The sequence below is a fragment of the Schistocerca gregaria genome, chromosome 6 (genome assembly GCF_023897955.1).
Source record: "Schistocerca gregaria isolate iqSchGreg1 chromosome 6, iqSchGreg1.2, whole genome shotgun sequence".
Lineage (NCBI taxonomy): Eukaryota > Metazoa > Arthropoda > Insecta > Orthoptera > Acrididae > Schistocerca > Schistocerca gregaria.
In genome coordinates, this window is record NC_064925.1 from 490092773 (window position 1) to 490110035 (window position 17263).

The window sequence follows — 17263 nt, forward strand, 5'->3', positions numbered from 1 at the left end:
TCCACTGCAGCAATGGAGATGAGGCCATCTCGATTGGTGAGGGGTGGGGAGGGGGGGGCAGGTGAGGAGGAGGAGGTGTAGCAGGAGGAGGGGAGGGTGGATCAAAATCCATTGGCTCTACATCAGCAGGTGTGAGCATGACTGGGACTTGAGGCTGCAGGCAACAGGAGGACAGTGGTGAGTGCGGCAACATGGAAGCACGCCCCTGCAAGTGGGAGACCACTCTTGGAACAACATTGTGACCATTGCTGCCACCTGGTGGACCAGAACACAATGGCAGTGATGTTCTGATAGGACAGGGTGCAACTGATTTGCATTGCAGGTTAGCTGCTCCTTACTGACATCCACACAAACAACTGCCGACCTTTGTGGCACCAGGCAGCCACCTGTGCTGTTGGCCAAAGAACCAGGCCCTAACAGCAGCCCCAGGATGAAAATACAGTGGGCCATGGTTGCCCACGACATGTGACTAGGCCCCTCAGCTGGTGCCCATGCAAACACTGTACCTGACTGCGTCTGTTGACTGGCGTCACCCAGCGCATAGCCAGAAAAGTCGATGACAACACATCCTAATGCAAAGATGCTAAATTGGGGCAGTAGCCAGACGCTGGATACTGTTACAAATGCAAAAGTCTTCGGATTCCTCTGACACAAATTGCCTATCGCTATCAGACACACTAGTCCTAGGGGATGCCTCAGTGGCAAAAATAACCAACAATTCGTGAGCAGTGGTAGTTGTTGATGTGGGGGACAGCTTGGCTACGTGTGGGAAATTGGAAATGCATCATCCCTCAACAGCCAGTGCTGTCCAGAACTGGACCTTTGAAATTGACGTGCGCTGGGAGTAGGCGAGGAGGAAACTATTGTGGCAATGCAAACTGCTTCTGTGCACAATTCCCGCAAGTCTGCACCAGACATTCAATGTCACAATCGATCGTAGACCAATAGGTGAGACGTTGCGCCAATGCCTCCATACAAGTCATTCCACAATGTAGTGCATGCAGCAGCTGGAACATGCGAGACTGCAATGCCAGTGGGACAACCACAAAACAGCATTACTCCTCTTTGGCTAGGGACAATGTTGAGTTGATCATACAGGAGGAAAAAAGTGTATGCCACACTGGATTCCCATCCAAAGAGAAACACTCCGGCCATCTGGACTACTGAATTGATTTTAGGAAAAAGTGGATCAGACGCCACAGTGGTCATGACTTCCAGTGCTGTCAAGGGAAAATCCAACAGGATTTGCTATAGGGCATAATCTGACATGAACATGAGAGCCTCTTGCTGACCAAATTCTAGATTGGGTCCTGCAGGTAGCTGCAAAAGCGCATCAGCATTGTCATGCTGGGCAGTGGAGCATTAACAAACATCATAGCAATAATTACTGAGAAAGAGGTCCCACCTCTGCAGTTGGTGGGCAGTCCTGTTGGGCTGCTTGGAATGAGGGCCAAATAAGGAAAACAACGGCTTGTAGTCTGTGATTAGGCGGAACCTTGTTCCATATAAGGAAATATGAAACATATTAACTCCAAAAATATTAGCTATTGTCTTCTTTTCCACTTGTGAGTAATTACAGTGCACAACAGAAAGTGTCCGATGCTTAGGCAATGCGCTGTTCAGTGCCATCTGGGGTCTGATGGATCAGGACTACACCAATGCCATACTGGGTTTTGTCAGAGACCAGAGTTAAAGGTTTACCTAGCATAAAATAAGCCAGGCAGGGAGCAAAGCACAAACAGTGCTCGATGGTCTGCAAAACCCATTGACAGTCTGCAGATTAAACAAAATTAATGCACTTCTGGCGAAGTTAGAAAAGAGGATGGCAGATGTTCGTGGCCCAGGGAATGAACTGAGCATAATACAAAATCTTATCCAAAAAGGATTGGAGCTCCTTTAGGTTCTCGGGTACCCGCACGTTGGCAATAGTTTTTATGTGATCATCTGTCAGGACGATGCCATCTTTGGTGAGTACATGTCCCAGAAAATGCACCTTTGAGGAGAAAAACTGCACTTTTCCAGCTTGCAACAAAAGCCATTCTCGAGGAGGAAGGGGAAAACTGACTGGAGGTTTCACAAATGAACCTCTCTGCTATGGCCTGTTACTCAATGTCATCAAGGTAATTAACACATCAGGGAATGTCCTGACTCGAGTGCTCCAAAATACCATTCATACGTAAAGGCAAGTGATTAATCTGCTAAAGCCCAAAGAGGATGTTGAGGACCAAGAAAGTCAAAGAGACTGCATCCACAGCAACGGCGCGTAGACATTGTGCAAACTGAAGCATAAAAAATTCTGGTCTACAGACAATTTCACCAAATACTTCACTGTCTGTGGAGTTGGATACAAATCAAAGGCACATTGTATATTGACCACTTATTTAAAATCACTGCAAAGTCACATAGTGCTGTTGGGCTTGTGCATCATCACCAAACGGATGGCCTACGGTCTCAATGGAATAAAAAATATGGTGCCTTGATCCTGCCAGTGGTGCAACTTGACCTTTGTATTGTCATGCATCATGAAGGCAATGTGGCAGGGGGGAAAATACTTCAGTACCACTGAGGGTGTGAGAGAAGCACGTGCCTTGAGATTTTCAGCCCAGCCCAAAGTGTTCTCAAACAGTGGGTTATAAAACTGCAGTAGGGAGTCCAAATCATGAAAATAAGTGGATTGAGACATTAAATGCACTCTGTCAACAAAATGGAAGCCGAAAACAGAATAGGCCCAAAAATATTTTATGCCGATGGTGAATTTATTACTAACAATGTAAGTTGTTCTTCCACATTGAAGAATTTCCCCCACAAAGGACTGCACTGTTTACTACAAGACACAACCAGACACAGAGGCCACTGCAAGTCTGGGCACCCGAGGAGCCTGTATGTATCTCAATTAATGAGCTGACCGTCACACCCATGTTGACATGAAATTCAACCGGCCACCTCTCCACAAACAAGTTCAGCAAAATAGGCTGTGATAACCCATACAGGGCAGCAGGGATGGCCCCACAGTCCAGCGAGAACACAAGGGCATCCAGAGACTGACTCATGGCTTGCTGACTGTCTCAAACAGTTGGCAAATGGCCTATCCTGCAGCATACCCCACACATGCCTTCCAGGTACAGGCAGTCCCAATGAACACACAGCAAATGAAAGTTGTGACTAGACCACTGGCTCATCCAATTAGCTGAAGGAGAATGATGCTGAGGACCCAAAGATCACTGTGGGTGAAAATTACAACACTGCAACTGACGCAATCCCACTGAGCTCAGCACTGGTGAAGAGAGAGAGTGCCGCAATGTCACTGCTCTGGGATCAGCACCAAACAGTGACTTGGTGGGTGACAGGCCCACCTGCGATACCCTGCAAGGCACCAGGTGCTGTTAATCATATGCACCTAAGTGAGCCACCTGCCAGTTATCAGAAAGAATAGCTGTTGTTGCCACCATCAACTCATGCAAGTCTGCAATCTGAGCAGTTAGGGCTAAAGAAGGGTTGGAATAGGTCAACACCTAGTCTGAACTTTGGGATCAGGCACTAACTGGACAATAATGCCCTGAATTAGCAAGGGTACATAAGAGGTAGCTGCTGCTGCTTTTGTTCCATTTTAGGCATGACTGTTCCTGTCAGGACTGCAGAAATATTGGGTCCTTGGTAGTCCAAAATTAACACTAGGTAAAGGAAAAAATAAATAGGGGGAATCACATGCGTAAGGACATCCTTCACCACCACTTTAGTATCTACATTGGTATGTCAATGTCTCTATGCTGCACAGTCAATGCAGGTACTTCAAGGGCCGAACAGGGAACAGAACTCTGTGAGAAGAAATGAAAACTCGCTAGTTGCCCTTTCTTGCCTCCAGTAAATGCGTTCCAGAGGGCAAAAATACAGAGGGCATTACTGCACAAACAGTATTTCATGTGTATAACTTATACATTAATAATATGTAAAGCAATGCTTGAAAGTCGAGTACTGTAAGTTAGCTTCTATATTGTGACATTGTGTATGGGTAGCAGTTTATTGCTTTTCTTCCTTATAGAATGGCTTTTACATTATTATTATTATTGACCCCATAACACATTGTTTATTCATAAGTCTGGTTTTCCTTTCAATATGGCTGTAATATCACACTATTTTATGCAGATCAAATATAATAAAGGATCTTGTCAAGTGCCAGTTGTATGTTGATTTATCACTTGCAAACTTTCATTTAGTTATGGATCAGTGTTGATGAACTGTTCATGTATATGTTCGAGCTTCATAACTGTATGCCTCAGTAGTGCATCATGAGAACATTGGATCAACTACAAGGACTATGTGAAAATTTCTCGGTTTGCCATTGAAAGACTGTAGATTTTGGATTAAAATATGCACTTTTATTTCAACACAATACTCATTTATGTTAATACACTTTGTCCAATGTTTCTCCAGTGAATAAATTCTTTTCATGAAGACTATTTGATAAGGCCAACAAAATTTCTATCTTCATTAATTAACTAATTTATTCAGTTATTTGTGTTCCATAAATCCCACTATGAAGGAAAACTTTCAGGTATGTGAAATGGGTGGAGGTATACATTAAAATGGTGAAACAGCTATTATAAAATGCAAATGGGCATAAGTCTTGCATGTAATTTACAAATTATTGTTTTCCTCTTTGTGAGGTACTTAATAAAAACAACACATTTTTCATCACAGAAATTTCCTGCAATATCTTTTCATCAGAAATAAACTTCATCTTTCATGATGCAGAGCCTCCAGTTTCCATCACCTGCTATAATTATGGTTTCATTTCTGGTGTAAAGTGCTGCATAAGTCTCATGTCCACAGTAGCAGTCAGTCAGACTAAATCAGTAGCGATCTTTTTATAGCAGTCCGAACATTTCTGAGAGATTCATTTTCCCATTTACTTTTGGACATTATGCAATAAATGCAGCATCTACCATGCACAAAGCTCTCTCATAGATAATTCATATAATATTTACTGTACTCTTTCTTTTGATAAGTTAATGGTGACGGCTATTTCATACATCTTTAAATACTGATTTTCCAGTATCATTTTTTGAACTTTCGTGATAGCTGCATCTGTGGGCATGGTTCCAGGCTATCCTACACATTTTTAAGAGAAGTGCAGCACATGTTAATTCTGCTTGACTCCCCATTTACATTAAAACTTCCAATTGTTGCACCTGGGAAAAATTTAGTGAATGAAAGTCTCTGATTTCGAACCTGTATTTGTGAGTCACACAAGGTCAATGTAAGTCTCTAATAACTATGTGAAACTTACACATCTGCATGAAGGTCATGTCAGTGGTCTTCCATCACAATTAAATTTAAGGTGATAAATGAAGTAATTTAAATTTTACCACACACAAAAATTAGAATGGGTACCACTTATCAGTTATTATTAAGCTATAATTTGTGTGTATACTCCTACGTACTTATAAGCAATTCTCTTTAGTTATTGTCAGTAGAATATGGTGTATAAGTATGAGTAATGTAAAAAACTTTAATTTGCAGGAAAAGAATAAAACTGATTTTTTGCCATATTCTGGTCTACAGGTATTTGTGCAACCTGAACTGACATTTGGGCTGAAGCCTCACTTTCGTGATGCATTTTGTGTGGACAGTGTACGAGAGGAGCTGGTTGTAGGTTTCCTGCATCATTTAACAGCTACAGCCCGCTCCTTTTGCAGTGACTCAGTGAAATCTGTACCTTTGCCCTCACTGCTCTTGCTACTTTCCAAGACCTGTCTTGAGCTGGAATCATCTAGTGTGCATTATTTGGTAAGTAATATGGTTCATCTTTGGAAAAATCTTCTGCTTGTTAGAGTTGATTAATGTCAGGGCTCTGTTACTTGTTGATGATTTGGAGAGACACAAAAAACTGATAGTAACATGTTAAGATTGTTCTTCCCTTGATGGAAACTTCCATTTTTCATATTTATCAGGAAATATTTACTGACATTGGACAGCAGATAATAAAGCATACATGCAATACTCACTTAATCTGTTAGCTATAAAAAAAATAGAAGATACCTCATTTTGAAATATTTTTCAGGTACTTGTTATAATTTACTTGCATTTATTTTATTTTGTGCTAAGCATATAACATCAGATGGAAGTTACTTCTATGTTGGAGGAAAAATAAATGAAACTAATTTACTATCGTTGTGTTGAGCTATTTTTATGGTGGCCATCTTTATATTAACATGAACAAGTGATAACAAGATTCACTGTTAAATGAAATTAAAGCACACCAAGTATTAGTGTTTGACAGCTACTTTTCTTTCTTAGTGTATATCTAGACTTTCCACATTCCTGGTCGTTCTCGGACAGGTGCTCATGACCTTCAGCTGATTCATGACAATTTCACTTTCAAAAGTGATAGATGTAGAAGAGGATACACTCCTGACAACATATTTGTCTCTTCTGGGACCAGAGCTTAATTTGAGAAACAAACAAGGAGTAGGAGGAGATTAATTTTTAACATCCTGTCAACAACAAAGTCATTGGATATGGAACATAAGCTTGGATTAGGGAAGGAAATTGGTCATGCCCTTTCAAGGGACCCATTCTGGAATTTTCCTGAAGCAATTTAGGGAAATCATGAACATAAATCTGGATGGCTGTATGCAAATTTGAACCATTGTCCTTCAGAATGCAAGTCCAGTGTGCTAACCACTGCACTGCCTCCCTCGGTAGAAACATGTGAATGAGTTTTCACACACAGCACAGATCCTCCATGTGAGTCCAAGGATATGAACACTTAATTGACATAACCATATGACTTTCAAGGAGATAACAGGCAATGAGGCTGTATGACAGAGTATGTAATAGAACTTTGTAAGAGTGACAAACCTCTACTACAGAAATATCAAGATCTCTGCCAGAACAACTCCTTCACTGAACAGAGTGTACAAGCTAGAATTGAGCTGATGTGAACTATTTCGGAAAGCCAAAAGATAAAGTGGAGCAACATGGTTGGAAGTCATGACATGGAAGTGAACAGGAGGTGAGCCTCAGAGCTCCTCAAGAACCTTATCAGAGATCCCGCATGTTCTAGAACAATATCCCAAAAGTAACTACAAAGACTCAAGAGCACATAGCATGGGATCTTTGGAGTGAAAGACATTTTCTCAAAAATGTGGTCACCATGGCTGAGCTGGAATCCATGATGTGAACCTCAACGGAGCAGCTGGTGTTGACAAACTGAAAGTTGAAAAAACTGAAAATGTATGACCAAAAACATGGAAATGACACCTGGATATGATGAACAACTTTATTGTCAAGTTGTAGATCTCAAAGATGTGGAGAGAAGGGCACAGTACCCACACTGTTGAAACCAAGAAAGGAGTGAAATGACCCAAAAAGTTTCCGTTCTGTGTCAGTGTTCTGCCATACCTTGAAGATCATGGAATGCCTGATACTTCATTGAATCACAAGCATCCTAGAACAGAGATCCGTACACCAGCAAGCAGGTTTCTGACATTTAAAGTTATGCACTGATCAGCTGTTAAACAGGACACGACATCTTGGGGGCAGATTTGAAAGAAAGTTGATTACTGAAGTGGTCTTCATCTAATTGACAGTACACTGATTAGACTATATGAACGGACAAGAGACCATCATCTGACATCCTTGGTTGGCACCGTTCTCCGCAGCAAGAGACTCTGTGTTAGTCTCTATGGAAAGAACAGTTGGTGGAGGAATCAGAAGAATGGTTTACCATGAGGAAGGAAATATCCTGGCACCAATATTGCACAATGTGTACACAAATTACCGGGAAATACCAGATTGCACTAGCCATGTCATACATAGTGTTGATACAGCAGTAGCAGTGGAAGGCTTAGGCTTCTTAGGGATTGAAGAGCAATTGGCACAAACTTTGTACACACTCTGCCTTTATTATGCTGCTAACCACCAGAAGCTAAGTCCCAGCAAGACAAATGCTTGATTTTCTGTTTCAGTAAAAGAGAAGCATGGTGAGAATCTACTGTGGTGTGGGAAGGTGAATGACTCCAGCACTGCTCACAGCCAAAATACATTCTGTGATCAAAAGTATCCGGACAGCTGGCTGAAAATGACTTAAAAGTTTGTGGCACCCTCCATCGGTAGTGCTCGAATTCAATATGGTGTTGGCCCACCCTTGATGACTGGTTCCACTCTCACAGGCATTTGTTTTATCAGGTGCTGGAAGGTTTCTTGGGGAATGGGAGCCCATTCTTCATGGAGTGCTGCAACGAGAGGTATCGATGTTGGTTGGTGAGACCTGGCATGAAGTCGGCATTCCAAAACATCCCAAAGGTGTTCTGTAGGATTCATGTCAGGACTCTGTGCAGGCTAGTCCTTTACAGGGATGTTATTGCCATGTAACCACTCTGCCACTGGTCGTGCTTTATGAAAAAGTTCTCGATCATGTTCAAACATGCAGTCGGCATCCCAGAATTGCTCTTCAACAGTGGGAAGCACGAAGGTGCCTAAAACATCAATGTGGGCCTGTGCTGTGATAGTTCCATGCAAAACAACAAGGGGTGCAAGCCTCCTCCATGAAAAACATGACCCCATCATAACACCACCACCCCGAATTTTACTGTTGGCTCTACACACACTAGCAAATGATGTTCACCAGGAATTCACCATACCCACACTGTGCCATCGGATTGCCACATTGTATTCTGTGATTCAGCACTCCACACAACATTTTTCTATTCTTCAGTCATCCAATGTTTACGCTCATTACACCAAGTGAGGCGTTGTTTCGCATTTACCGGTATGATGTGTGGCTTATGAGCAGCCACTTGACCATGAAATCCAAGTTTTCTCACCTCCTGCTTAACTGTCGTAGTACTTGCAGTGGATCCTGATGCAGTTTGGAATTCCTGTGCGATGGTGTGGATAGATGTCTGCCTATTATACATTGCAACCCTCTTCAAGTGCCAGTGGTCTCTGTTAGTCTCAACAGTCGAGGTTGGCCAGTGCGCTTTTGTGCTGTTCGTGTCCCTTCACATTTCCTCTTCACTATCACATTGGAAACAGTGGACCTAGGGATGTTTAGGAGTGTGGAAACCTTGCATACATATGTATGACACAAGTGACACCCAATCACCTGACCACTTTCTAAGTCCAGCACCCCATTCTGCTCTCTCACGATGTCTAATGACTACTGAAGTCACTGATATGGAGTTCCTGACAGTAGGTGGCAGCACAATGCAATGCACCTAATATGAAAAATGTATGTCTTTGGGGGTGTCTGGATACTTCCGATCGCATAGTATATCGACACACAACCCAGTATTGCATCCAGACATTTAAATAACATTGTATCAACACCTAAGCCAGGGTCTGTGCCATCTGCGTAGGTGAAGTAGCTTGACACCACAGTCTGTGAGTCAATGAATATTGCAACAGGATACCTGAAACCAATACTAGTGCAGAAACTCTACCCCTCATTGGGACCATGTCCATGTGCAGCAGGACATTGCATTATAATGAAAATGGACAGATAAAAAAAAAATCTACTCACCAAGTGGCAGCAGGGGAACACACACACTTAAAAGGATTTAACTTTTATAAACTTTTGGAGCTATTGGCTCCTTTTTCTGGTGGAAGAATTGAAGGGGAAGGAAAAGAGGTGAAGGAAAAGGACTGGAGAGGTTTTTAGGGAAAGGGGTACAGTTTATAAAAGTCATCCAGAACCCCAGATCAGGATGCTGAAAGTACAAAGATGGAAACTGACTCCCACCACCCAATACAAAGATTGCAATCTGCTTGGAGGCACCTTCAATCAAAGACATGTGGTAGAGCTGGAGAACAAAGACATCCTCCCAAGAATGGAATTTGTTTCTGGCAGTAAGCTGCCGTACTTTGAACTCGGTGTGAATGGGAGTGGTGCACTTCAAGCCCAACAAGCAGAAGTTGGGTGGTGGAGGGGGCAGCAGGAGGGGGGGGGGGGGGTTCCTTCTGAATGAAACAAATGTTCTGTACAAATGTGGCAAGTTGCAAGACCCAGGTTACCTGCTGCAGTGCTGCCTACTGGATGAAGCGTGCACACTAGACGAACTTTTTAAAGTTAGCAATGAGTTCATTTTATGGGCTATTTTCAAGAAATTTCTGGTTTAAAGGACATGAAAATAAATAAACCATTTCAAACAATGGAAACTCTAGCTAGGAATATAAACAATGTAGGAAAAGACAGATTGCTATTTACCCTAAAGAAGACACATCAGGTTGCAGACAGACACTATTAAAAGACAGCCACAACCTTCATCAGTGAAAGAGAGAGACACACCATTCACACACACAAGCAAGCATACATCATGCAGACATGATCAACAACTCCGGCATCTCAGGCCAAGACGCTGGAGTTGGCAATTGTGTGCATGATGTGTGCTTGCTTGTGTGTGTGAATGGCATGTGTGTCTCTCTTAATGATGAACGCTGTGACTGAATGCTTAATGTAAGTATCTTTTAATTGTGCCTGTCTGTGACTTGATGTGTCTTCTTTATGGTAAGTAGCAATCTGTCATTTTCTGCATTGTTAAATTAATCATTTTGTAGGCAGGACTAAGGGCAAGGCATACATATGGAAGTTTCATCTACTTATGCACACTACACAACTTTAGCACATTTAGGTTCATTCACTGATCATTGCACCAAGTACTAATTTTTTTGTTATGTGAATTAATATTTTCAAATAATCAAACATTTTATCACATATTCATAGTAATAACTATATTTGGTGTTTTTAGCTTAGTACTGTTGATGAACTGTTTGGGATAGAAGAACAACATGAGACAACACCAGCTTCTGAACTGTGTGAAGCCATGCATGAAGCTGCACAAGACCTCCTAAATCATTATGTGCGGATGCAAGGACTTAATGTTTCACAGGTAATACCTTTTTTGTATTTTTTAAAAATGTATGCTATTCTCCAACTATAAATGTGAGCATATCCGATATGTGTTCGTGCTATCCATGTTCAGATTGGTGGAGGTCATAGTTGTTCATGCAGACAAAGTCCGTACTTCAGATTTTGCCAAATTTTGCAAACAAACAATGCTGTGGTGCAGAAGCAGCCGTAATACCATTGTTAACAAATGTTGTCCATCTTTTGTCGTGCATTGTTTGAATACTCTGAAGTTCATCCATTCATTCATTCATAATTGCAAATCTGTTTCACTTTATACAAAATATCGAAATGCTTAGTGCCTCTGCCTCTTCCAACTATAACTTTTCTCATGATGGCTTCCTTAGTGATAACCTGACTTTCCCTAAAGTAGCCATCCCCAAAGTGGGTGCAGAGAGTAATAGAGGGGCTCACTTCTTTTATTGAAATATTTATATTTTATATTATCTAAGAAAAAGATTTCCGGTGAACAAATATTCCTAGTGTCATATTATCATTTGAATGAACTAAGGAAGCTCCTCCATCATTAATTTGCTGTCTTATTTCACAAGAAGTTGACCAGTAGATCCTGACAGCGAGATTTCTAGCAAAAGTGGTGAGTAATATTTCGTCTCACAGTCTCTGACACCGATCACCCACAGGGTTGGCTTTTTATCAAACATTTAATGATGACTAATTGCAATGAGCCTCTTAAAAGAAAAAAATATGAAGATTCTGGCTATAACTAGGGTAAAGATACCCACATCTTTGTAACTATCAGGTCTCGATGGTTGTCTGAATACATATGTATGTGCAGGTGACAGGATCCCATCTCACTCTATCCCCACTACTATACCAGCATTGGGGTCGTCAGTGTTCTACCCCTGAAAGAGAGTTTTACTCATCTGGTATATCCCAACAGACAGTTACTTTCTTTCTGGGACTACTGTCCAGACTTATACCCCGAGATAACACACTCTGTGGAGATTAAAGAGAGAAGGAAGAGAGCGAGGAAACATCAAAGGTGAAGGTGGATTCAGCAGTTCTGGCTGACCCCCCCCCTCAATCTGTGCACCTTGTCTCTCTCTCTCTCCTGATAAGTAGTTCTGGGTAAGTTATCCTTCTCTCCAGCAGCCACTTATTTTTCATCTTCCTTATGTCTCCCAATGACATTTTAAGACATTCTCAAAGCTGGAGATTCATCATGTTATTAACACTGTGCACATATTATGCTAGCTCAAGTTTTCTCTGTTTTGATAAGAGACACCCTTATGTTGGCCCTCAGTTGCCTCAAATATTATTACTTAATATTAATATTTTTTATTTTTGTGATTTTTATTGATTATAATTAATTATGTAATTTAAATCTTATAGTGTTTTAATACATTACATTCTGCATCTCAGATGTTGCGAAAATCTGTGGAAACGCGTGATTGGCTACATACAATAGAACCCAGAACAGTGCGTGCTGTAATGAAGCGTGTTGTGGAAGATGTGGCAGCACTAGATGGACAAGTGGGTGCTTTATTTGAAGAGGGTACACGAGCTGAACACAGTTCAGACTCCAGTCGGCGAACTCATAGGTAAAATCATATTTTGCTTGCATATTTACTTTTCATATCCTTTAAAAACAAGAGAGAGAGAGAGAGAGAGAGAGAGAGAGAGAGTGAGTGTGTGAGTGTGTGGGATGGGGGACTACATTATGACAGACTGTATCAGTGGACCAACCAGGGGCTACATTTGTTTTTAATTTATCATTTTCATCTGTGTCTGGTTTATTTTTTGCTTGTTTTTTCCCCTGGCCTTAAGTGAAGGTAAAACAGCCGCACTGGATAGTTTATGAAAGTGCCAACTTGAGTAACATAGAAGTAAGTATCCTGGGAATGGTGAAGCAACTTAAATCACTTGATAAAAGTAAGTCTTCCAGTCCAGACTGTATACCAATTAGGTTCCTTTCAGAGTATGCTGATGAAATAGCTCCATACTTAACGATCATATACAAATGCTTGCTCAACAAAAGATCCACACCCAAAGACTGGAAAGTTGCACAGGTCACACCAATATTCAAGAAATATAGTATGAACAATCCACTAAATTACAGCCCCATATCATTAACATTGATATGGAGCAGGATTTTTGAACATATATTGTGTTTGAACATTATGAATTATCTCAAAGAGAATGATCTATTGACACACAGTCAACATGGATTTAGAAAACATCATTCTTGTGAAACACAACTAGCTCACATGATGTGTTGAGTGCTACTGACAAAGGATTTAAAATTTATTCCATATTTCCAGATTTCCAGAAGGATTTCGACACTGTACCACACAAGTGGCTTGTAGTGAAATTGTGTGCTTATGGAATATTGTCTCAGTTATGTGACTGGATTCATGATTTCCTGCCAGAGAGGTCACTGTTCATAATAACTGATGGAAAGTCATCAAGTAAAACATAAGTGATTTCTGGCATTCCCCAAGGTAGTATTATACACTCCTGGAAACGGAAAAAAGAACACATTGACACCGGTGTGTCAGACCCACCATACTTGCTCCGGACACTGCGAGAGGACTGTACAAGCAATGATCACACGCACGGCACAGCGGACACACCAGGAACCACGGTGTTGGCCGTCGAATGGCGCTAGCTGCACAGCATTTGTGCACCGCCGCCGTCAGTGTCAGCCAGTTTGCCGTGGCATACGGAGCTCCATCGCAGTCTTTAACACTGGTAGCATGCCCCGACAGTGTGGATGTGAACCGTATGTGCAGTTGACGGACTTTGAGCGAGGGCGTATAGTGGGCATGCGGGAGGCCGGGTGGACGTACCGCCGAATTGCTCAACACGTGGGGCGTGAGGTCTCCACAGTACATCGATGTTGTCGCCAGTGGTCGGCGGAAGGTGCACGTGCCCGTCGACCTGGGACCGGACCGCAGCGACGCACAGATGCACGCCAAGACCGTAGGATCCTATGCAGTGCCGTAGGGGACCGCACCGCCACTTCCCAGCAAATGAGGGACACTGTTGCTTCTGGGGTATCAGCGAGGACCATTCGCAACCGTCTCCATGAAGCTGGGCTACGGTCCCGCACACCATTAGGCCGTCTTCCGATCACGCCCCAACATCGTGCAGCCCGCCTCCAGTGGTGTCGCGACAGGCGTGAATGGAGGGACGAATGGAGACGTGTCGTCTTCAGCGATGAGAGTCGCTTCTGCCTTGGTGCCAATGATGGTCGTATGCGTGTTTGGCGCCGTGCAGGTGAGCGCCACAATCAGGACTGCATACGACCGAGGCACACAGGGCCAACACCCGGCATCATGGTGTGGGGAGCGATCTCCTACACTGGCTGTACACCTCTGGTGATCGTCGAGGGGCACTGAATAGTGCACGGTACATCCAAACCGTCATCGAACCCATCGTTCTACCAGTCCTAGACCGGCAAGGGAACTTGCTGTTCCAACAGGACAATGCACGTCCGCATGTATCCCGTGCCACCCAACGTGCTCTAGAAGGTGTAAGTAAACTACCCTGGCCAGCAAGATCTCCGGATCTGTCCCCCATTGAGCATGTTTGAGACTGGATGAAGCATCGTCTCATGCGGTCTGCATGTCCAGCACGAATGCTGGTCCAACTGAGGCGCCAGGTGGAAATGGCATGGCAAGCCGTTCCACAGGACTACATCCAGCATCTCTACGATCGTCTCCATGGGAGAATAGCAGCGTGCATTGCTGCGAAAGGTGGATATACACTGTACTAGTGCCGACATTGTGCATGCTCTGTTGCCTGTGTATATGTGCCTGTGGTTCTGTCAGTGTGATCATGTGATGTATCTGACCCCAGGAATGTGTCAATAAAGTTTCCCCTTCCTGGGGCAATGAATTCACGGTGTTCTTATTTCAATTTCCAGGAGTGTAGACCCTCTGCTGTTCCTTATCTGTATAAATGATTTAGGAGACAATCTGAGCAGCCGTCTGAGGCTGTTTGCAGATGATTCTGTCATTTATTGTCTATTAAAGTCATCAGAAGAGCAAAACAAATTGCAAAATGATTTAAAAAAGAAATCTGTATGGTGCAAAAATTGGCAGTTGACCCTAAATAGTGAAAAATGAGGGATCATCCACATGAGTACTAAAGTAAATCAGTCAAATCTAAAGGTGCCAGGCACTTAAGTGTGATTTGCAGAGTATAGATGTAGATGTAGACGTAGATTACGAGGGTCAGTCAAAAAGTAATGCCTCCTATTTTTTTTTTCTACGTTTAATTGTCAGGAAATTGAAATGCAATTACATAGGTTGAAAACCACAACATTGAGGATCATTTTGTCATTTTTCAATGTAATCTCCGCCAATCTCTACAGTTTTGGTCCATCTTTGAACAAGGGCATGTATCCCAGCACGGTAAAAATCACAGCTCTGCTTCCTAAGCCATTGACGCAGGGATGTTTCGACGGCCTCCTCATCTTCAAAATGAATCCCACGATGAGCTTCCTTTAGTGGCCCGAACAGATGGAAGTCTGATGGTGCCAGGTCAGGGCTGTATGGGGGATGAGGCAAAACTTCCCATCCAATTTTGACAATCTCGTCAGAGGTGTGACGACTGGTGTGTGGTCTTGCATTGTCATGCAAAAGAACAACATCTGCCATTGATTTTGTTGGGCGAACTCGCTGAAGACGTGCTTTAAGTTTTTTGAGGGTTGTGACATATTGAACAGAATTTATTGTGCATCCCTGCTCCAAAAAATCAACCAGAATCACACCCTCTGTATCTCAGAAAACTGTTGCCATAACTTTCCCTGCCGATCGCACAGTTTTGAATTTTTTCTTCCTCGGCGAGCTTGTGTGACGCCACTCCATTGACTGCCTCTTTGATTCGGATTCAAAAAAATGCACCCATGTTTCGTCCCCGGTCACAATTTTTTTCAGAAACCCATCTCCCTCCAAACGGAAGCGCTGCAAGTGTTGGGAGGCTATTGTTTTCCTTGCCTCTTTATTCTGATCGGTTAACATTCTTGGAACCCACCGTGCACAAACTTTTGAGTACCCCAATTGTTTAATAATCGTGATCACACTGCCTTTACTAAGAGAAATAATGTGACACACTTCATCTGCAGTCACCCGACGGTCACCACGAATGATGTTATCAACTTGCTGAATGTTGTGTGGAGTCACTGCACTCACCGGCCTGCCGCTCCGCTTTTCGTCAGTCAACGGTGTTTGCCCTTCAGCTTCCTTACAACGACGAACCCATCGTCTAACAGTGCTGACATCCACTGTCACAACACCATACACCTTCTTCAGTCTTTCATGAATGCGTATGGGCGTTTCACCTTCTGCATTCAAGAATTCAATCACACAACGCTGTCTCAAACGAACATCGATGTCGGCCATCTTACAAACTTCTGCTGTGCTGCCACCTGTTGACACAGAAAGTTACTACTGCATTGGATTTCAGAAGAAGGTTTGAGGAATGGCGCCAAATTCAAATTTTTCACTTAACTTAATTTTTTTAAGTAGAAAAAAAATGGGAGGCATTACTTTTTGACCGACCCTCGTAAGATTGCATGTTGTGCTGTCACCGACAGTCCATGATATTCTCTTGGGTATGTTACAAGGTTTTTGTGTCTTCTTGACACAGTATTTTAATAATTTAAATCATTGACATGAGGTGCTTCTTGATGTATGCAATGGTGTATTTGAATGCCTGTGTGCTTGTTTGTGTAAGATTGTGTAAGATAGTTCCGACAAGCCAGGATGCTAATCGAGCCGTCCAGTGAGGTGAAGGTGTGAATTGTTGTCGGGTCGCACTCGTGAAGGAGGGTTAGGCTGTGCACAACACTGATGTTTAACTGGTCGTTGGGTAGCGAGGCCGCGGTGTCTGTGAGTAGTATGAGAACTCGGCAGTCACGAGCGACGATTGAAATGTCGTCCACATGGTGTTGGGGTACGTTGCAGAACAGGGTGACTATGAGAGAGGGTGTCTCCGTAGTCAATGAGGTAGCAGCACAACCCACACAGAGGGTGGAGGTTGACGTCTCTGAGAAACCCACGAAAGGTGACGGGGAGGCATCGGGTGAACAGATCGGCATGGTGGCCAGGGGAAAAACATTGTCGGACACCATGGCGGAAGGGAGACTGGCAGGAGAGTCATTAGGAGAATCAGACTGAGCCAGCAGAGGGGTGTCAGGTTCCACAAATGCTGATTTGAGTCAGTATAACGAAACAGTTTGCAGACTGTCTTTGACAATGATGTCGAAAGTTGTTCACCCCGCCAGAACCAGCCCCCTCTGCGAGTGCGGTGGTGGGCAGGGGGGGGGGGGGGGGCGGTAACTAGTATTACTTAAGTTTAAGTTCTCCTTGCACATTAAAAAGACGC

At 43.1% G+C, this 17263-nt stretch overlaps 1 protein-coding gene across 1 annotated transcript in view; it reads left to right on the forward strand.

Moving 5' to 3' along the window:
* The window catches only part of LOC126278078 (vacuolar protein sorting-associated protein 51 homolog), a 106232-nt gene that overhangs the window by 83200 nt on the left and 5769 nt on the right, over positions 1 to 17263 (forward strand). Inside the window, exons 10-12 of the mRNA XM_049977914.1 lie at positions 5563 to 5787; positions 10752 to 10892; positions 12293 to 12471. Of these exons, the coding sequence (XP_049833871.1) occupies positions 5563 to 5787; positions 10752 to 10892; positions 12293 to 12471 (545 nt within the window). The remainder of the gene's footprint in view (positions 1 to 5562; positions 5788 to 10751; positions 10893 to 12292; positions 12472 to 17263) is intronic.